We start from the raw sequence: 23,273 nt of genomic DNA on the forward strand, positions 1-23,273 counted from the left end.
TATATATATATATATACATATATACGCACACACACACACAATTATTCGACACACACAATTATGCGACAAAATTATTCATACCCCAAGCATATTACTAAACTTTGTTTTTAGAATCTCTGAAGTTTTTTTTTTTTATTGCTATGAAAAAATAAGTATGTGTAAACATGGTAATTAAGAACAATACTGTGGTGATATTAAGATGTTAAGTTATTATGTTTGGTTATATTTAGTATATAACATAAAAAGTGCAATTTTAAATACGAGACAAGTATTTATACCTATTGAATTATTTAGTGCTTTAAGTTTATTTTTTGATTGTTTTTGCTGGTAAGTTATTTAATTTTGTTTGTCAACATTACAGACATAAAATTTTAAATATTTAAATACCTTCTTCTGTTTCATGTCAAAAGTTTTCCAAAATGCCTAAGACCAACAAAATTAGTGTTGACGTACGGCAAATGATTGTTGATGATCATGAAAGAGGCTTTGGGTATAGAAAAATTGCTGAAAAATATGATAAATACAAGGCAACGGTACAATCAATAATACAAAAATATAAAAAGACTGAAAATGTGCAAAATAAAGCAGACCGTCCACCAAAAACAACATCTCGAGAAGATAAGCTTATTGTATGAGAAGTGAAGCGAGAGCCTGTTATTTCTGCCAGAGCTATTAAAGAGAAACTAAACGTGAACATTTCTAAACAAACAATACAATGTATATTTCATTCTGTAAGGTTTTATGGATACCGGGTTACAAAAAAAAACCTTTTTTTCAAGAAAAAATAAATGCCTTGCCTTTGCAAAAAAGTACTTTTCAAAGACACTGGGTTTCTGGAAATCAGTTTTATGGTCTGATGAAAGTAAATTCAAACTAACGAATTTCGAAAAAAGATCAAATGTATGGAAAAGAAAAGGACCCTGAGACAAAAAGAACTATAAAAGCAACCATCAAACACAGAGGTAGTAATGTACTTGTTTGGGGCAGTATTAGTTATAATGGAGTTGGTAACTTAGTTCAAATTGAAGAAAAATTACCAGGAGCTAGATATGAAAATATTTTGCAAAACAACCTAATGCCCTCCATCAATAAATTAGGATTAACAAATCAATTTGCCTTCCAACAAAACAATGATCCGAAACATACCAATAAAATTGCCAAAATATATTTCAAAGAAAATGAAATAGAATTATTGGATTGGCCTGTGCAAAGCCCAGATATCAATCCAATTGAAATTTGTGGCATTATTTGAATGACAAAGTTAATAGAGCGCAGTATCAAAAAACAAAACTTCTTTTTAGCGTTGGAGGCAGCATAGCATAATATTCCTCCAAACTATTTACAAAACTTAAATAGTTTAGAGGAAAATTATGCCAAGATTGATAGTAATCCTTGTCGCTTGCGAGCAGTGATTGATGCCCAAGGACTTCATACTAAATTTTAATTAACAAATAAAACAAAAAACTTAAATATACTAATAAAAACATTGAGAAGTATGAATACTTTTGACGCTTCCTAATATCTAAGCCTAACCCTGACAGGTCAGATCAGGTTATCCTGCTACTGGTAACATGTAACCCAGTACAATCTGCTTCATATCCTGCTGCCTTATGTGATACGCCTTTTTAGGCAAAGGCTAAGAGATGCAAACTCCACCTTAAAACACCCCCTGCCTTGGGGCTTTTGGTTGAGTAAAGGCTGGAAATGGTGTCTTGATAAAAATACTCATCTTAGGCAGATGTTAAATGCATCCGGCTACTGTCTTGTAGAAGGCCTCCTAGGCAAAGACTTAAACAGATTCTATCTGTTGACCAGCCTCGCACCCCTTCTTCATCTATTAGGCTGGCGCAGATGTATTTTTAATACATTGTTTCCAGCTTTGGATGCTGGATTTTCTTGACTCAATGCATGGGTTTTGCTTGTATCTTTGCTTTTATGACTAGGCAACTCATTCTATTTTCTCCTAATGAGGGTACAGCTCTAAAACTCAGTTTTATGGTTCTAAGGCTGGCTGGTAGTTAGGTTTCCCGAAATCTGTGGTAGCTTTCAGAGAGGCTGATTCCATCAAAAGATGAAAAATATCAAAGTATTAACAGTGCCATGTTGCGAATGGATGGTGTCCCTGTTTGTACTTTTGGTGTGCATTGCGGAGGCCACATTTGGAGCCCTTTGTAACGGCTTAGGGTTTATTAGTAGTAATGAGGCAATTGCTTGGGCTATTAAACGGTGTTCTGAGTACTATCTATGCTTTGAGTCAAGTTCTTCAATCTAATTTAAAAATGAATAAAGTACCAAAAACCATAAAATACAAAAAACCATCATCATCACCAAGTTCTCTAAACCTAACATTCACTAATATTCGTGGTCTTCAAAGTAACTTTTCTTCTGTTGAGTTTTATCTCTTGCAAAGTTCACCAGACCTACTTGCTCTTTGTGAGACTAATTTGAGTTCGGCTGTCCCATCTTGTGATCTTAGGGTTGATGGTTATCTTCCTCTAATTCGTAAAGACTCCAATAGTCACATGATTGGCCTGGGCATTTACATTCGTAAGAATTCACCCATTTGTCGTAAAACTAGGTTTGAATCCACAGACTATTCTTTTATGTGCTTTCATTTAGCACCACTTCACTCTATTGCCTTTCTCTTTGTTCTATATCGCTCTCCTACACCTCAAGAATGCACTCTTTTTGATGTTGTTTCTGATCAAATTGACCAAGCCCTCTCTCTTTATCCGTCAGCTAATATAGTTGTTGTCGGAGACTTTAATGCTCACCACTCTGAATGGCTTGGCTCTAGTGTCAGTGACTCTGCAGGCATTAAAGCCCACAACTTTTGCCTTTCTCAATCCATAACTCAAGTAGTCTACTTTTCGACTCGCTTTCCAGACAACCCAAATCATTTACCTTCTCTACTCGACTTATGTCTTGTTTCTGATCCTAGTCAGTGCTCAGTTTCTCCACATTCACCCTTAGGTTCTTCTGATCACAGTTTGATCTCTCTACAACTAATATCTCATTCTTCTTCATCACCAAAATCCCCCTATTATCGTACCTCTTACAACTACCTTAAAGCTGACTGGGATTTATTATGTGATTTTTTTTGTGATGGCCCTTGGGAAGAAATCTTTTGTCTTCCTGTTGACAAATGTGCTTCTTACATAACTTCGTGAATTAAGGCTGGCATGGAATCTTCTGTTCCCTCTTGAGGATTCCAGGTCAAGCCTCACTCTCCTCCATGGTTTTCCTCACACTGTGCTGCTGCGATTGCCAATCGAAACCGTTACTTCCATATTTATCAGCAAAACAATTCTCCAGAAAACAGGCGTCTGTTTATTACTGCTAGAAACCATTTAAAAAGGTTTTGTCTAACACCAAATCCTGCAATTCTCAGGTCATGAAATCTCGTATCTCATCTCAAAAGTTAGGCTCTCCTGACTTCTGGAGAATCTTTAATAGTATTAATAATAAGGGCAACTCTTTAATTCCACCTCTCTTGTATGGTTCAGACTTTGTCACCTCACCAAAAAACAAAGCTGAATTGTTTGCTAAAAACTTTTCATCAATATCATCTCTTGATTATACTAGTTGCATTCTACCTGATATTGCCTACAAACAGGTTGATCCATTGCTTGACATTTGTATCACTCTAGCTTCTGTATCTAAAGTGATTTCCTGCCTAGACTCTTCTATAGCTTGTGGCCTAGACAACATACCTGTTATTGTCTTGCAGAAGTGTTCTCCGGAGCTGTCATCTATACTCTCAAAACTATTCAACAAGTGCTTATCAGTCTTGTTTTCCGGCCTGCTGGAAAGCGGCATCTGTTATCCCTATCTTCAAAAATTCTGGAGAGCAAACCGATTTGTCTAACTACCGTTCCACTAGTCTTCTTCCTATCATAAGCAAGGTTTTCGAATCTTTACTTAACAAACACTTTATTTCTCATCTTGAATCTAATAACTTACTTTCTGATCATCTATATGGATTTCGATCTTCTCGTTCTACAGCTGATTTGCTAACAGTAAGAACTGATAGGTTTTATCGTGCATTAGATAAAGGTGGAGAGATTAAGGCCATCGCCCTTGACATTTCAAAAGCTTTTGATAAAGTTTGCCATGCTGGTCTTCTCTATAAGCTTTCTTCTTATGGAGTATCTGGCAACATCTTTAAGATTATTGAATCCTTTCTTTCCAATTAGTAGTATAAAAGTTGTCTTTGATCGACAGCACTCTTCTTCATATTCTGTAACTTCAGGGGTTCCTCAAGGTCCTATCCTTGGTCCTATCCTTGGCCCTATCCTTTTTAATTTACATTATCAATTTTCCAGATATTCTCACATCTAAGGTGGCATTGTTTGCTGATGATACTACCATTTATTCTTGTCGTGATAAGAAACCAACACCCTCTGATTGCTTGGAGGGGGCATTTGAGCTTGAAAAGGATCTCACTTCTGCTACAGTATAGGGCTCACAGTGGTTGATGAACTTCAATACAAATAAAACTCAATTTATTTCAGCCAATCATTATCGCAATAATTTAGATCTTCCTATATTTATGAACGGTAATGTACTCGATGTGTCATCTACTCTCCATCTTCTAGGATTAACTCTTACTTCTGATCTTTCTTGGAAAACATATATCAAATCAGTTGCAAAATTAGCATCTGCTAAGGTTGCATTTCTTTATCGAGCTCGTCACTTTCTTACTTCGGATTCTATTCTCTATCTCTATAAATCTCAAATCCGGACTTGCATGGAATACTGTTGCCATATCTGGGGCGGTTCTTCTAATGATGCCCTTTCTCTTTTAGACAAGGTGCAAAAACGCATTGTAAACATAGTTGGACTTGCTCTTGCAGCCAACCTCTGACCATTATCACATCATTGTTACGTTGCTTCTCTTTCTCTTTTCTACAAATACTATAATGGACACTGCTCGAAAGAGCTAGCATCTTTTGTGCCATCTACTAAAATTCATTCTCATGTTAATCTTTATTTAATTAAGTGTCATCCTTTTTCTGTGACTGTTCCTAAGTGCTCCAAAAACGCATATTTGTCTAGCTTTTTTCCTCGAACATTTGGAATTAGCTTTCTTCATCTTGCTTTCCTGATTCATATAATTTTTAATCCTTAAAGTCGCCCATCAATTGTTATTTTGCTTTACATTCTTCATCTTTTCTTTTCCTGTAACTTCCAACTTTAATTAATGGTTGCTTGCAGCCTTGTTGGAAACGAAGATATTAAAAAAAAAAAAAATTTCAATTTTAAAATAATTTTTAATTTTTTTAAAATCAAGATTCAATTTTTTAAATATTATAGTTAATATTGTTAATAATTGCTACAACAAACATTTTTTAAATTTCAATTAAAATTATTTTAATCAATTTGGTTTTTGTTTTATTGTTACAACATATTTTATGATTGGGTATGAATACTATGGTCACAAACTGTATATATATATATATATATATATATATATATATATATATATATATATATATATATATATATATATACTAACCTAACTGCCGACCTAAAGGTGCTTGAGGTCAGTCAAAAATTGGCAACTTCTTTTTTATGTTTTATGGTAAAACCTTTGTGTTGAGTTTTTTTTGCAGACTTCTAACATTATAAGGTTGGCAATAAATTGTAGAACTCTAATTCTGTATAAATATATATATATATATATATATATATATATATATATATATATATAACACAAATAAGTAGCTTTCTTGTGTGTAGTGGCCTTCTAGGCCTTGAGGAGGTGAATTAACAAAAAAAAAAAAAAAAATAAAAAGAAAAAAAGAAATTGCTTTTCAAACCTTTTGAATTTTACACAATAGATCTAATGATGCATAAAATGACTGCAAAAAAAATAATTGTACAGTTCAAAAATAATTTCAAATTGATTAAAATTCCATGGAAATTATTATCGAGTGGGGCCTCCTTTAGCCTTAATGGCCTTATCTAGATGATTTGGCATTGAGTTGATCAAATTTTGGGTCTCTTTTGTTGTTATATTTTTCCATGCCCTTGTTATAGGTTCTTTCAAGTTGTCTTAGCGTCTAAATGCTCGGTCGCCAATTTTTCTATTCAAAATATACCTCAAATTTTCTTGCTGGAGTATGAAATTGCTTCCCATTCTCAATTTTTAAGTATATGGTTATAAGTTAGCTTTAAGAATTTCTCAATACATTACAGCATCCATTTTATCATCAAGAAACGCAAACTTCCCCACTCCTTTCAACTCATGCTACCCCCAACCATCAAATTTCCTCCTCCATGCATTACACTACCTTGCAAACAACTCAATTTATAAGGTTCTCCTTTTTTTCACCACACTTTTTGGACTCCATCTGATGAGATGAGATTGTATTTTGATTCATCTGACCACACAAATTTTTTCCAATATGATATCAGCATTTTTAAGTACTTCGATGCAAATTCCAATCGACGTTTTATTTGTTTAGAAGTTAAAAAAGGTTTATTTCGAACCACTCTACCTCTATATCCTTGTTCTCTTATACAATTTCTGATTGTTTGAGGAGTCACTGTAATGCTATGATCTTCTTGAATTTTTAAAACTAATTTAGTAGCCGAAACAAATCTATTTTTCTTCACATTAATGATGACATTAATGATGTTTCGATCAATTGCACTAGTGGTCTTGCGTTTTCGTCTTCTACCAGCCACACTAGTAACGGTTCCAATCAGATTATGCTTTTTAACAATTGAGAAAATGAAGTTATGCTTTGACACAAATAACATCAGTGTTTTGGAATGTCCATCTCAAAGTCCGGACTTGAATCCAATAGAAAATTGGTGGTATATTTTGGACTAAAAAAATTTCAATTGTTTAAAATTTAATAGGTTTGAAAAGCAATTAATTCACCAATACACAAATGAATTCTTAAAACAATCTTGATAAGATAACTAAAAAAAACTTTTAAATATTTTAACGGACAACTCATTTTTTTGATGCAATCTTTAAAATTATGATTTTTTTTAACTGTACGGTTTTTTTTGCATACTGTGTGTGTTTGTGTCTATATATATATATATATATATATATATATATATATATATATATATATATATATATATATATATATATATATATATATATATATATATATATATATATATATATATATATATATATATATATATTAGTTGAAAATCACTTAACAAAATTTTTTTCCATTTAACACTGTGTTTCATCAACAAAGATTCATCAGAAATGAATGATCAAATTAATAAAACTTCAATTTATATCAAAAATTAAATTACAGGAAGTTGCAATGTCTTAACTACTGTAACTTCCTGTAATTTAATTTTTGGTATTTAATTTAATTAATTTGATCATTCATTTCTGATGAATCTTTGTTGATGAAACACAGTGTTAAATGGAAAAAAATTTTGTTAAGTGATTTTCTACTAATATATAATTGCTCTGTTCTTTTAAGAACATAGAGCACTCTATTGTGTAGAATACTTTTTAAAGTTGTTTATATATATATATATAAATATATATATATATATATATATATTTTTTGTTATTCATCTCCTCAAGGCCAAGAAGGCCACTACAGATGAGGAGGCTACTTAATAGTGGTTATAACCCTCTCTCAACTCTATAAATCCGAAACACGAACCTCGACGAACAAGGCCGCTGCACGGAGAAACAAGTTGAGCGCGGTACTACCAGGGACGTGGTGGGGATCGAACTTGGAACCTCTCGCTTATGAAGCGAGCGCTTTACCACAACACCACTACCGCAATATACATATACATATATATATATATATATATATATATATATATATATATACATATATATATATATATATATATATATATATATATATACATATATATATATATATATATATATATATATATATATATATATATATATATATATATATATATATATATATATATATATATATATATATAGTTTTCTCTGTTTAAAATTTAATGGCAGCACACAAAAAAGTACTGGCCAGATGGTCATTTTTAAGCTGACATGCATTTTAAAAAATGTATCTTTATTTGCTATTTAAATTAAAATATGAATAGCAAAAAGAATGCTTTGAATAAATCCTAATTTAAATATCAGCAGTATGAACATTTTATTTATATTCTAGATAAAATAATTAAAATCAAAATTGAAAAAAATAAATAAATAAACAATGTCTCATATAAATATTAAACAAAATAATAAAAATAAAAAGGCAAATCTTTCATTTAAATTCTAAATAAAATAATATCCTGCGGTAGTGGTGTAGGGGAAGAGCGCTCACTTCACAAGCGAGAGGTTCCGAGTTCAATCCCCACCACGTCCCTGGTAGTACTGCGCTCAACTTGTTTCTCCGCGCAGCGGCCTTGTTTGTCAAGGTTCATGTTTTGGAGTGGCCTTCTGGACCTTGGGGAGGTGAATTAACACACACACACACACACACACACAAATTAAAACAAAAACATCAAAAAAAAAATTATAAATTTTTATTTATGTTCATAAACAAATTTTATCTATGTTAATGAGTAAATATTTATTTATGTTTATAAATAGATTTTTATTTAAAAATAATTATAATTTTTATTTTATGTCATAAGAACTTTACGCGTGAGTCATAACAAAGTGTCATAGTGAACCATAAAGGTCAGGTTCGAATACATTGTGAGCCATAAAGGCTGTCAGGTTCAAATACATTGTGAACCATTAAGGCTGTCAGGTTCGAATACATTGTGAAACATAAAGGCTGTCAGGTTTGAATACATTTTGAACCATAAAGGCTGTCAGGTTCAAATACATTGTGAACCATTAAGGCTGTCAGGTTCGAATACATTGTGAAACATAAAGGCTGTCAGGTTTGAATACATTGTGAACCATAAAGGCTGTCAGGTTCAAATTCTTTGAGGTTCGAAAAAAAAACCTGTAGTTTTTTTCTTTTAAAAATAAATTTAGTTTGCAGAAGTGTTTCTCAATTAAAACCCAAAACAAATCCAAAACAAAAAAAAGTTGATCAGAAAAGCTATTAATTTAAGTTTCAAAAAAATATAAGACTAAAAAGTCTGAAAATCATCAAAATTTTTGGCTTCTTTCTTTAGATAATTTTGAAATGATAAGATAAAATTACTAGAGAAAAAGATATGGAGCAGTAAATATGGCTGATTTAAAACAGTTTGTGCAGTTTGTTGGGAAAAAAAAGGTAAATATTAAAAATATTATCAAAAGTACAATCAGTTATAGCAAATAAAATCAAAGAGTACTGAAGAGGCTTGAGTACAATGAAGAGTTTTTTGTTTTCCTGGATTTAATTTCTTCAAATTGAAGAAGAAATACCATTTTGATGGAAAAGGGATCAATCACCCAATAAAAAACATTACCTAAAAAAAAAATCAGAAAAAGTCTCAGTTACTGATAAGAATAAAAACTTCCAGTCAATTTAGGCATTAAAAATTGTCAACCTTTAAAAAATCTCCAAAATTTTGATCTGTCAAGATTTAACCCTGATTTAAGATCTAACCCTGACCCAGAGCAGCCGTGGTGCAGTGGTAGCACACTTCGCCTCAGAAACAAAGTATCCGTGGTTCAAACCCCACCTCTGGGCAAGTTTTGTGACAACGGTTAGGAAGGAGGTGTGAACTTCCAATTAAATGCACATCTGTGGTGCTCTGTGATAAGACCGTAAGGACTTCTTGGGGCACCTAAACAAAATTAAAACTTAAGTTATTATATGCTCATATAGAATTTAAAAGCACATTATAACTATGCAACCATTTTGATTGCAAACAACATTTTTTAAACATTGGTATTGTAAATTTAAGTTGAAGGTAAATAAATATACTTTATTTTAAAGGTGGGAATTCATTAAAGGCAATAAATCTTTTAGAAAGTCTTTCAATCAGATATTATTTCAAACAGTGACGGAATTAATTTCTGTACTGGAATTAACAAAAACTCAAACTAAATAATTGATATTGAGTCAGCAGCAGAATATGGAATTTTCTACTGTTGTTGAAAATAAATTAGCATGATGACACCACTACTATCTTTTTAATCTAAACATAAAATAGTCAAACTAACTTTATTTAGAATGATGCAATTGTATCAAGGGGTATATAATCATGAATAAATAAGGGATATAAAGTATTTTGTCATGAAACTTCTGAATTTACTCTTAGTGTTTTTATCGAAAGAGGCTTAGATCTTCACTCCAGTATAGTATGTGTATCCATTGATAAAGGTCAAGGATTTCTTAAAGTAATTGTAAATGACTTTGAAAAGACCAATAAAAATGAGGTATACATTGACAGAGGAGTTAATAAGTGATTTATTCTTGCTATTGTTGAAGATAATGGAAATCTGGAAAAAACCACTTTGCTATTGATTAAAAACTTCTCCTTTTTTAACCTATTAAGCTGGAGGAGCCATGATCTTGGCTTTACTGTGAGAGCGTGAAAAGCCACAATTGTGGATTTTAAAATAGCTTAATGTTAACTAAATAAATGCCATATTAACAATATAAAAAAACAATTTAAATATTCCCACAGATAAATGTTTTTGCTTAACATAAATTAGACTAATTTATGTTATGCAAATATGTTAAGCTATCTTAATTTACATTAAGCTACCATTTAATGTAAATTGATGTGATAATCAATATTGCTAGTGTTAGAGCATTTGTTTTCTGAGCAAGAAGCATTAGTTAATCCTCACCAGGAATGTGGTAGTATTACGTCCAACTAGTTTCTCTGCACAGCAACCTTGTTCACTAAAGTTGTATTTCAGAAATAAATTGTCAAGAGAGGGTTATGACAAAAAAGATAAAAAAAGTTGGTATTTGTATATACACAATTGTGTGTGTATGTTTAATGCATTTATTATTAGAAAACAATTAGTTAAAAAACAAGTCAAAAAACACTATGCGTGAAAATAAAAGAAAAAAGAAATAGCTTACAAAAGATGTTTTAATATTTTGTATGGACTCTTCAAACTTTTAGAATAGCCTCTGTTCATTGAGACAACGTGGCAACAATATTCCAAAGTTGTTTTATGACAACACATTTCATTATGGATTTTCTTAGTAAGGCTGGGTAATAATTACAACTTGTTGAAAACCTTTGTCTGTTTGTTGTCTGCCAAATTTTGAGTTATCGTCAATTTAAAAATGCTTTTATTTCATGTAAAAGAACTTTAAAAAAAATAATTTTGATGGATATTATTCTAATCAAAATGCAATAAATATGTACATGTTATCAATTTTGTATTCACAATTAAGCTTTCCTTCACTGTAAACTGTATGATGAAATCATGAAAGGGAATGATGACAGGAGAAAATTTCAAAGTATGATGTTTAAAGAAAAAACTAGATAAAAGTTTTCTTACCATGAAATAATACTTACATTAAAACTTACAATAAAGTCTTTTATAGACCCTGTTATAATTTTTCTTTTTTTCTAAACTTTGAAATTGATTTTTTAAACATCAAAGTTTAATTATTATATATTTCATTTAAAAAATGAAATGTAATAATTAAAAAAAAGATAAGATTTTTATTTTATTTTTAATTCACTTTCAACAAAGCTGCAAGCAACCACTATTAAGTAAGGAGTTATTAGGAAGAAAAAAAAAAGAGTTATAGAGCAAGGAAACAATTGACAGAAGACAATATAAAGATGGAAAAGAGTTCCATATTTATATTTTCCTGACTCATACAATATGCGGTAGTGGTGTAGTGGTAAGAGCTAAATCTTATTTGTTTACATTAAAAGTAAACAAATAAGATTTAGCTGAATGATGAGTCAAATAAGATTGAGTTTTAATTGATGGAACTAGAGATAACATCTTTGAGCAGCAATCACGATAGTATTTCTAGAAAAGAGAAAGAGGTGCAACTTTATGACGATGGGAAAGAGGCTCAAGCTAAGCAGATATAACAAATCCAACTATGTTTACAATGCATTTTTGGACCTTGTCTAGAAAAGAAAGAGCATCATTAGAAAAACCAGCACAAATATGATAGCAATATTCCATATAGGGATGAATAAGAGAATAAAAGAGGTAGAGAATGGAATCAGGAGTAAGAAAATGGCAAGCACGATAAAGAGAAGCATTTTATATTAATGAATGGGTTGCCATTCATTAATATAGGAATGTCAACCATACTGCAATAGGATTTTGCAGTAAATAACTAAGTTTTGTTGGAGTTAAAATTTACAAGCCACTGCAAGCCTCAATCAGTTACAAAAGTGAGATCAGATTCAAGATCGGCAGCCTGTTCCAAGCAATCGAAAAGAGAAGACTTTTTGGGTGACAGGAATAGTGTAGAAAAATGAACTAAGGAATAGTGTTGAATATATTAAAAAGTCCCAATGTTGCAGAAAAAAAAAAAGAATAGTGTCGCAAATGAATTTAATGAATAGTGTCGAAAACAAAAAAGGAATAGTGTCGCTAATGAATTTAATGAATTGTATCAAAAACAAAAAACAAAAAGCAATAGTCACTAATGGTAAAACAAATAGTGTTGCAAATATTTAAAGAAATAGTGTCGCAAATAGTAAAAACATAATAGTTCACAAATAGTAAAATCAGAATAGCGTCGCAAATAGTTATGTATATATATATATATATATATATATATATGAATATATATATATATATATATATATATATATATACATATATATATATATATATATACATATATATATATATATATATATATATATATATATATATATATATATATATATATATATATATATTCTAGCATATATCTATTCTAGCATATAAAGATCAAAAATTGCTTACTGGTATTGCTTATCTTTATAGCATACAGCTTTTACACAAAAAATAAAAAATAAAATAAAAAAACAAAGAATAATGAAAGAAAAGATTGGTACCTAAGCCCAAGCCCTCAGTCAATGTAGCAACACTAATTTGTGACAGCAGGCTATAAGTTAGTTGGTGTATGTACTGAAGCCCCCAGCCATACTGATGTCATACTGAAATAGCTAGTACTGAAGTAGCCAGTATTTCAGTATGACATCAGGTATGTTATCTAAACACACATTTATAGTTATTAATGTCTTGTTGTGTTTGACACTATTCATTAAACTCTTTTACAACATGATTCCTTTTTCTATTCTGGGCACTATTCATTAAACTCATTTGTGACACTACTCCGTTTTTTTTGTTTTTGACACTATTCTGATTTTACTATTTGCGACACTATTCCTTTCTTTTGATTTTAACACTATTCATTGTGACATTATTATAGCTCCATTGTGACATTATTACTTATTCTTTTATTCGACAATCAATACTGCAACAATTGGCAACACTATTCCTTTTCCACATTTATAACAATCAAATTTGAAAAAATAAAAATTTGTGACAATCAAAATTTTGCAATACTTCCGCCACACAGACTTATTTTCAAAACAGGAGTATAAAGTTAAGTCATCAGCAAAAAGAGCTACTTTAGATGTAAGGTTGTCAGGAAGATCAGATAGAACCTTGAGGTACCCTAGAAGTTACTGAAAATGAAGAAGAGTGTTGGCCTTTGAGGATGACTTTAATAAACGATTTGATAATCTCAAAAACTTTCCCAGACAGACCATATGAAGCAAGCTGATGGAGAAGACCAACATGCCAAACTTTTGTCGAAAGCTTTAGATATATCAAGAGCAATAGCCCTATAAACTTTGTCGAAAGCTTTAGATATATCAAGACCGATAGCCCTGTGCAAGAGTAATGCACAATAAAATCTTTCAGATTTTCAAGAATTGAGAGTCACTCTCAATTCTCTCATACACTCTCTGAGAGTGTAATCTCTGAGAGTGTAACTGTAGTGTACTTGGCTTTGAGAGGAAATAAATAAAAAAAGTGGATGTTTTCATTTATGATTGTCAACCAAGTGTGTGTGTGACTAAAAAAATGACTTTGAAAATTGGAGGAAGTTTTAAATTTAAAAGCACATAAATAGATTGCCATAGAAACAGAGGTTGCCTAACCTTCATGTAAGACAGTAATATATCACAACTAAGATTAGGGTATAGTCAGTCAGAAAAATCAGGGTAAAGGTCAGAGATTTGCCTGAGAAATCAGAAAAAATCAGGATAAAAGTCAGATCTGATCTGAATGATCTGAGAAATATAGGTAGATACAATTGATCTACATATATTTCTACACATACTTTTATTTTGTTGATAACCTTTAATTAATAAATAAATAATAAACAAATTTAATAAATAATATAATAATATATATATATATCTATATATATATCTATATATATATATATATATATAATATATATATATATATATATATATATATATATATACATACATTTTGTTTGTAAAAAAAAAAAAAAAAAAAAATATATATATATACTTCCTGACTTATTTCTGGACTGACTGCATGACAAACATTCAGAAGCTGAGAAAAATCATAAACAGTATTTAACTGCAAAAAAACAGTTTTCTGATCTTCATCGTAGAACATCTGCACTTGAACCTGAAATTTTAAAACCAAAATAACATTGATAAGGTAGTACAAAATGGTTGAACAAAGAATTTTTCTTAAACTACAAGGCAATGTTAAAAATTTAATAAAAATTTTCTATCATAATTTAAATACAAATTTAAATGTGAAATATTTTTTTTAAAAAAAACATTTTTTGTTCAAATTAAAAAAATAAACATGCCAAGAGGACTGCACAGTGTGCCAGAATCTTTTTGTGTCCAAAAGTCCCAAAAAAGTCAATTCTTTAAAAGTTTTTTCCTTTTATTTTTGAAACATAGGTTCCTTACCCTACTCAAAAATGTATCAGTTTAATTGATAGATATGAAGGCAAGCTTGCTAGAACCTTTCGTAATGGGTATAAATGTGTCCAATTAGTGCTTAAATTTTTTTTTGTATTTTAGTAATAAATAATTGAATTTAATGTTACATTTTTTATTATCATTTTACATGAATTAGTTCTTTCCTTTCTTAACATTTGTATAAATGAATTAAAATATATTATTTATTTTTTTCTTTCATTATTTCTTAAAATTGCAGCTTTGCAAATAATAATGACTTTTTACTTTTAAAAAGTTATTAACAAACAAAAAATATTACTTTATACAAAAACAAAAACAAAAAGCTTTAAAAAGTTAATTACCAGCATTTGTTTTTGTGACAAACAAAGATTTAAGTTTCCAAGTATTATTTATTAAAAAATATATATTGTTGCGCTTTGGAAGTGCAATGGTATACTAATAAATAATACTCTTTACATTTTACAGTTTTCAGTGTTTATCAATTTATCAGGATTCAATTTAATAATTTTTTAACCTGCAGTCCTAATCATAACATAGTAACAAAGTCTGGATTTAAAAATAATGGTCAAAAGCACAAAGCACTTAACAATGTCATTGTAATGTCACAGTGTCATTTATAGATGACACTTACAGATAGCACTTATCTATTTATAGATGATTTGTAGATATTTATTTATAGATGACACTTAACAGTGTCATCTGCATATTCTTTTGACTTAAAAGCAGTTTTAAAATAAAGAAAAAAAAAAAGAAAGAAAAATGTACTAAATAAATTAGTATTTTTAAAACTATAAAAAAATTTAATGCAGTTTTTAAAAATATTTAAAAAAATGTTTAATGCAATTGTTCATACATCTGTATTTTTTATATAAGCAGCCCTCGGAAGGAAGAATGAGGCCGGCAAAAAATTGCCTATCTAAAACCGTTTTAGGTTAGCATCATTGCGTCACAAAATTTTAAAACAGGGTTCAACAAACTGACAAATGTTTTGTGTAATAGTGATAGGAAAAACAGATGTTGAGTTTGAAGACATTTTCCTAAAAATTTGAAAAATAAACGAAATTTGCGGATTTTATGTAATATTTAAAATAAATCTAAAACGTTTATTTTTCTGTTATTAATTTAATTGTTTTGTTTACAATCTAAATGAGAGGTTCATTTTTAAAATTTAAATTGAACATTTGTTTTGCCGTTTTATTTTATTAGGAATTTAAAAACTTACTTTTGATCATTTTTTTTTTTTTTGTAGTATTTAATTTAGAATTTAATTTAGAATTTCATTCTTATTTTAACTATTTTATTTATAAATATAAAAATAATAAAAATATTTTGCAGTTTTTATTTTGATTATTTTATTTTGAGTTACATAAAATGTTCCTTATTTTTGTTTGTTTTTATTTTTTATCTAATTTAGAATTTAAATAAATCATTTGTTTTACCATTTTTATTTTTATTGTTTTATTTAAAGTTTCAATAAATCGTTTAATTTGTTGTTTTTAGTTTATTTAAATTGCAAATATAATTATGTAGTAAATCTGAGGTCAAAATAAAATTGCAAACCACAGGCACTGCCAGGTTGGCTATTAGATAGGCATGCCCCTAATTCTGAGGACTGGATAAGACACACATTTATATACATCAGACCTTGTTTTAAAGCGTTACGCATAGAGCAATTTATGTAGGCCTTAAGCGATTTTAGGTAAGCAGTAAGCGATTTTAGTTAAGCAATTTATTATCGTTTTTTAACTTTTAAATTATTCTATAAGCAGTAAGATAAAAGAAGTAATTAATTTTTAAAAAAAGCACATTAACTTTTGAATGACATTTTTGTAAAAAAATTTCTTACAAAAGTTTGAATGACAATTATGTTATATATAAGTGCTATTTACTAAGGAAAAAAACTCAAATAAAATTAAAAATTTATTCTCATTTTGTTTTTATTTTATTGTAATGATTGATGATTGATTTTTCCACTAATACTTTAAGCTTGAAGCAAAGATCATGACAATATAATTGAATTCTGACAAAAAATATATGATTTAATTTAAAACTAAATTAATAATAATATTTAATTCTGATAAAAAAACATAATTTAGATTTTAAAAATATATAATTTAACTTTGATTTATAAAAAAATATTTAAGTTTATTAAAATTAAAAGTAATGCTTAGGTTTAACTTAACTGTCAAATTTATTTAAAATATTACTAAATATTTTCAATATTTAAATTTTTTTTGTTCTTAAAAAAAAAATTAGCTCATTTTTATTGCAATTGTTTTTTTTGGTTTTCGTTCCTAAACATTTTTTTATTACTCAAAATTAAATTTTAGATAAACGACTGCATCAAAAACTTACACAAAACATAATTTAAACTTTTTTTTTAAGTTTAATCGCAGTTTCTTTTTAGTTTAATCGCAGTGTTTTTCGCTTTTTTCACAAGTTTAATCGCAGTGACTTTTTTTTTATATACAGCAATATAATTTTAAAAAATGATGTTTGGAAAAATAATCTTTGCTTTCACAACAATATTGTTAATAAAATAATAAACTTTTAATAAATAGAGTAAATAAAGTAACATTTTTTTTACCTGTTACTCGCTAATTTTTTTTAAATAAAAAATAATTTGTAGTCTTAAAGCCACAATTAGAAATTTAAGAAATAATCATTTCTAAATTCAAAATTTAACATATTTTAATTCATTTATGCAAATGTCAAGAAAAGAAAGAAATTTGTTAATACCAAACATTTTAAAAAATGTAATATTAAATTTAATTATTTAAGATTAAATAAATAAATAAACATTATCTTATAGTAATAATAAAAAAGAAGTTAAATAACATTTAACTCGTGCGATAATTAATATTATTGCAGTAATTTAAAAAATGTCTTTAAAAAATAAAAAAGTTGAGAGAATTTTATGACTTTAAATTCACATTAGGCTATTGCGTTAAGCATTTTTTATTTAAAACAATGCCTGTATACATAAATACATCATCATGATTACAGATCAAATATATTATGCATAACGGGTAATGCGTAAGTTATCGGACAAAATAAAAACATCAATAACTTATTTATAAATAAAAAAACAAACTACTATTATATTTTTTTTAAATAAAGCATTTATCTTTTAATAAAAATATATTATTTTTTATATATGAAAAAACACCACCATCTGCAATTGATCTCAATTTTGCTCTGACACCTTTCATATGCGACTGTAAAAAGTTTAAATCAATTTCTTGTAGTTTTAGTTTAATGCAATCAATCAAAACTTGCTCTGTTGAAGCTTGCCAATCTCTCTTGTAAACCTTCTGTGCCAAATGTCCCCAAAAATTTTCAATTGGTCGTGCTTGAGGCACATTTGGGAGATTGGATTCTTTATCAATGTAATAGACATATTGGTCCATCCAATTTAGAGAATCTTTAGAATAATGAGAACTTGCTAAATCTGGCCAAAATAAATAGTTAAAGTCTCCATGATACTTCTGAATAAATGGAAGAAGTCATTTTTCTAAACATTCATTAATATAGATTGATGAATTGATCGCTACAGCCTTGGAAGTGCAAAACAATGGCTCGGACATACCACGGTCAAATATGGCTGTCCACATTAATAATTTTTTTGGAAATTTCTCTTTTCCTATAAAACGAACACTTTCTAGGCATGTCTTTTTGTTGTTTGCGTAGTATCCAGAATTTCCATGCATGTTGTTCCCTGCAAAACAAAAGTATTTTTCGTCATCGATGACTAGAAGCGATTTTGTGTTATAGAGTTGGTTAATTAGTTTCCTGCTTCTTTTCTTTGCCTTCATTTGTTGTTCTTTAGTGTATTTTTGAGTCTTTTCACGTTTTCTATATTTAATATTCATTTTTTTTTAACTGACGACCAATAGTCGATTGATTTACACCGAATTTAATACCTATTTTTCTCTGACTGACCCCTTTTCGATTGTTGACAAGTCTCGTTAATTCGGCTTTCTTTTCTCTAGTCCAGGATGTTGGACAACCAGGGTGCTTTCTATCAGAAAACGATTGAACAGTTTCAAATCTTTTTAGGTTATCATACATTGTACTTCGAGCAAATCCTTCCTTTTCAAAATGATTTACGATTTTTTTTTTTATATATTAGGTTTATTTACAAAAAACATTTTTAGTCGCTTTCGAAAAGATTCTTGTTCAACTGCATTTAACCTCATTTTACCACAAAAACTGATTATTATGCTCAAATAATAATCAGTTTTTGTGATAAAATCAAAGATAAACCACAAAAACTAATTATTATGCTCAAATAATGAAATTAGGATTTGTCCGATAACTTCCGCATCACCTGTTATGTCTTAACCTTTTTTTAGACAAAATGTTAGTTACTTGCAAAAAACAAAATATCATCTCTATTTTATTACATTCTACATTTTTTGAAAAACCACAAGACACTTATGCTTACATTTATGCAATTATTAATTATTTTTATCAAATTTAAAAACTGATTTTTTTGTTTTGTTTTGTTAACTCACCTCCCCAAGGCCCAGAAGGCCACTACAGATGAGGAGGCTACTTAATTGTGGTTATAACCCTCTCTCAACTCTATAACTCCGAAACATGAACCTTGACAAACAAGGCTGCTGCGCAGAGAAACAAGTTGAGCACAGTACTACCAGGGACGTGGTGGGGATCGAACTTGGAACCTCTCGCTAATGAAGTGGGCGCTCTACCACAACACCACTGCCGCATTTACTACACCTACACCACTAGATCATTTTAAGTTTTAGTTAACTAAACAAAAAAGGATACTCCCCAATAATTTAAAACTGTTATAAAAAAAATAATACAAAAAAAGGTGTAATAATAAAGAAAAAAAACCTTTTCTGTATCCTCATTTTGAGAAGAATCCTGCTTTCGAAAAAAATCTTTTTGTGTCTAAAATATTTTATAACTTTTAATTCAAATTTTTATATTTTATTTTAAAAAATTACAACTCAAATAATTAACTCACTTAATGTGCACTACATCATTAGAGTTTCACAAACTATCACTTTCAATTAAATGGAAAAATTTTTAATATTAATAATAATAACAATAAAATTACTATTATAATCATTTTATTTATTATTAATGTTTTCATTGATATAATAGTAAAACATTTAAATAAAATAAATAAAAATAACTTAATTATTCAATAATCAGCTTAATATTTAAATGTATATTTTTTTTTTTTTTTTTTTTTTTTGTTATTCGCCTCCTCAAGGCCAAGAAGGCCACTACAGATGAGGAGGCTACTTAATAGTGGTTATAACCCTCTCTCAACTCTATAACTCCAAAACACGAACCTCGACGAACAAGGCCGCTGCGCGGATGAATAAGTTGAGCGCGGTACTACCAGGGACGTGGTGGGGATCGAACTCGGAACCTCTCGCTTATGAGGCGAGCGCTTTACCACTACACCACTACCGCATATAATAGCTAAATAGCATGTTATAACAACATAATAGCAATTGGTTACACAAATCCATTTAAAACTACACAAATCTTTTACTGGATACTAAAGTTTTTTAATACAAAACTAAAATATAGGAAAAAAATGTACACACATCACATATCTAAATCCAAGTGTCTATCATTTCATCACTTAATCGTATTTAATTTTTTTAACATAAAAACTGAGAATGCTCTTTCTAACTCCATATTTTTTGACCATATACATAATATATAATCATATTTTTTTATAATGGTGATCACATCTTAAGCAACTACTTTCAAATAACAGTATTTCTTTTTGAATTTTTAAAGTTATTTTTTACCTTTATTGTTTGTGTTCATATTGCTGCCAATCTTTTTTCCATCACTTCATTTAATTTGTTCATTTTAATTGTTTTGACATTATTCTACTCAAGTCTGCTGCTGTTATTATATCTGCCAAGATCAAACACTTTATCAGGTTTATCATAATTTTTTTATTTTGGGTACTTGTATTTGGTAGAAAAACTTCTGGGATTTTTGACGAAGTAACCTGGCTGTGAAGTAATACTATGCTAACGGTGTTTTCCACTCTTAAATTCAGTGACAACGGTGTTTTCCACTCTTAAATTTGGTGAGGCTAGATTCATTGCTCTTGACATATCTAAAGCTTTCGACAAAGTTTGACATGCTGGTCTTCTCCATAAGCTTGCTTCATATGGTGTATCTAGGAAAGTTTTGAGATTATCAAGTTATTTCTTTCTAACTGCTTTATTAGAGTGATCCTTGAAGGCCCACACTTTTCTTCATTTCCAATAATTTTTGGGGTACTTTTCTTTTTATTGCAATATGGTCTACATTCCTATATTAATGAATGGCAACCTTCTCACTGAGTCCTCTTCTTTATAATTGTCTTCTGGGATTATTGTTTACTACTGACCTTTCACGGAAACCATATATACAATTGATTGCTAAATTCGATATTTATGATAATTCAACATTACAATAATGGGAAAGAAGCTTGAGCCTCTTTCCCAATATCGTAATGTTGCATCTCTTTCTCTTTTCTACAAATACTATCATAGTTGCTGCTCAAGGAAGCTATCATCTTTAGTCCCATCCACCAAAACTTTTTGCTGCACTTTATTCATTTGTAACTCTTTCTCATCTTCATGCTTTATATTTTCCTGGCTCCTTCAACTTTTTAAGTCTTCTGACAACCGTGGCCTTGCTCTATAACTATATACTTTTTTTTCTTTTAGCAACTCCCAACTTAATAGTAGTTGCTTGCAGCCTTATTGAGAGGAGATCAGAATTTAAAAAAAAAACTACTTAATTTTTAAATATAAATTCATCTTAAAACTGGAGAAGAGGCTTATTTATTGTGTTGTGAATTACTGTTGTAATCTACAACACAAAAAAGAAGCCTCTTTGCACATTCCGGATAATTGCAATCTTGCTTGCCGGTGTAAGCTGAAATGATGATTAATTGATTCTGTTGCCTACTCACAAAAGATCCCTAAGGGAGCCCTTTTTTTTCTTAAAGATCTTTGGGATCACACTGATGACTGTCAGATATGAGCCTCTCAAGCAATCAATTTTTTCTTTAAAATCCTCCTCTAGTATCATTTTGAAACATGCCCTCACAACAGACTTGAACTTTCGAAGGGCATTAATAATTTCTAAAACTTGAAAAGCAGATTCTGATTCTGCAACTCTTTGGAAGAGATCTATATTGCTGAACAGCTTGTAGCAGGCATTCCCTACAAACTGCCCACCAAGATATGGCTCTTGTTGGATGTGGAGAGCTGAGAGTTCTATAGGTGGTATTAGTTCCAAGATGAGTTTGTTTTTAGATTCAGACAGTAATGAGCATGGACTATATTGCCAAAAGACTATTGCCTTTTCTAATATCATGGCCAGACTTAAGAAACTCTTAATAGCAGGCAACAAGTGAGCTAAGTGTTCTAAATAATTCTGATTGGGAGAGATGCTTTGATCCTATGTTGCACCACAAGCAAGGGTTAGAACAAGCATGGTTTTGTAATTCAAATATAATGTTGGCTAATTCATGTCGCATGAGACAACAAAGTTGACGGTGTTAAAATTGATCATTAATAATATGTCTCACATTCTCAAAGTTTTCTGGTATTCCTTCTAAAATTACCACAACCATTTGGTGCATTACACTTGTTTTAGGCTATCTTTTGTAGTGATGACTTCAAACCACAGTGTCAATTTTGAAGATCTTGATCTCTTGTTGCTGGCAACATAAGATCAAGATCTTTTCCTTCATCTTCTCCCTAAAAGTTATACAACATGAGTCAAAGATCTCTTTTGTCACTCAGGTATCACTCAAATCAAGATTTGTATGCTTGAAGATTTTTTCAGCAAGGAGTTAACTCACGTGAGCAATTTTTTTATGCACATTACACAACCCAATTTCACTTTTTTACTTTCACATTTAATTTTGACAGTTTGGATGTGCATAAAGATTTTTATTTCATTGAAATTTAGAAATTTTCGTGAAAATTTTAAATTGAGTCAAAAAAACCATATTTACCTTTATTATGTATATTTGTGTGTTATGTCATTTCGTATCTTATATTTGTTTCAAGTATTAAATATTAATTTTAAAATGTTTATGAATGCTGTAAAAATGCAAAATTTGAAAAGCTGTTTTTTTTGTCCTATTGTAAAAAATGGTAAAAACTTAAAATCAAATTTATTTTCTAGGACAAAATAGTTAGATTTCAAATTTTATATTTTTAGATTCAGAAAACGTTGTACTTTTATCTAATCATAGCTGTTTCCTCAGGTTAGCTTAAAATAGTTTGCTATTTTGTACAACAGCGGAATGAGTGTACCTAGGTTTTCAAGTCTTAAATGACCAAGTATCATAGTTTTTTAAAAACTTGAAACTTAAACTACTGAACCATTTCACCTTGTTGTTGGACCATTTTGCCAGTTAAATGATT

At 29.5% G+C, this 23,273-nt stretch overlaps 1 protein-coding gene across 1 annotated transcript in view; it reads right to left on the minus strand.

Annotated features, from left to right (window-relative positions):
• The window catches only part of LOC100214569 (nonsense-mediated mRNA decay factor SMG8), an 83,977-nt gene that overhangs the window by 45,168 nt on the left and 15,536 nt on the right, over positions 1 to 23,273 (minus strand). Inside the window, exons 3-4 of the mRNA XM_065806295.1 lie at positions 19,702 to 19,758; positions 14,408 to 14,530 (exon numbers count right to left, since the gene is read on the minus strand). Of these exons, the coding sequence (XP_065662367.1) occupies positions 14,408 to 14,530; positions 19,702 to 19,758 (180 nt within the window). The remainder of the gene's footprint in view (positions 1 to 14,407; positions 14,531 to 19,701; positions 19,759 to 23,273) is intronic.

This window comes from Hydra vulgaris, chromosome 09, assembly GCF_038396675.1.
Source record: "Hydra vulgaris chromosome 09, alternate assembly HydraT2T_AEP".
Taxonomy (NCBI): domain Eukaryota; kingdom Metazoa; phylum Cnidaria; class Hydrozoa; order Anthoathecata; family Hydridae; genus Hydra; species Hydra vulgaris.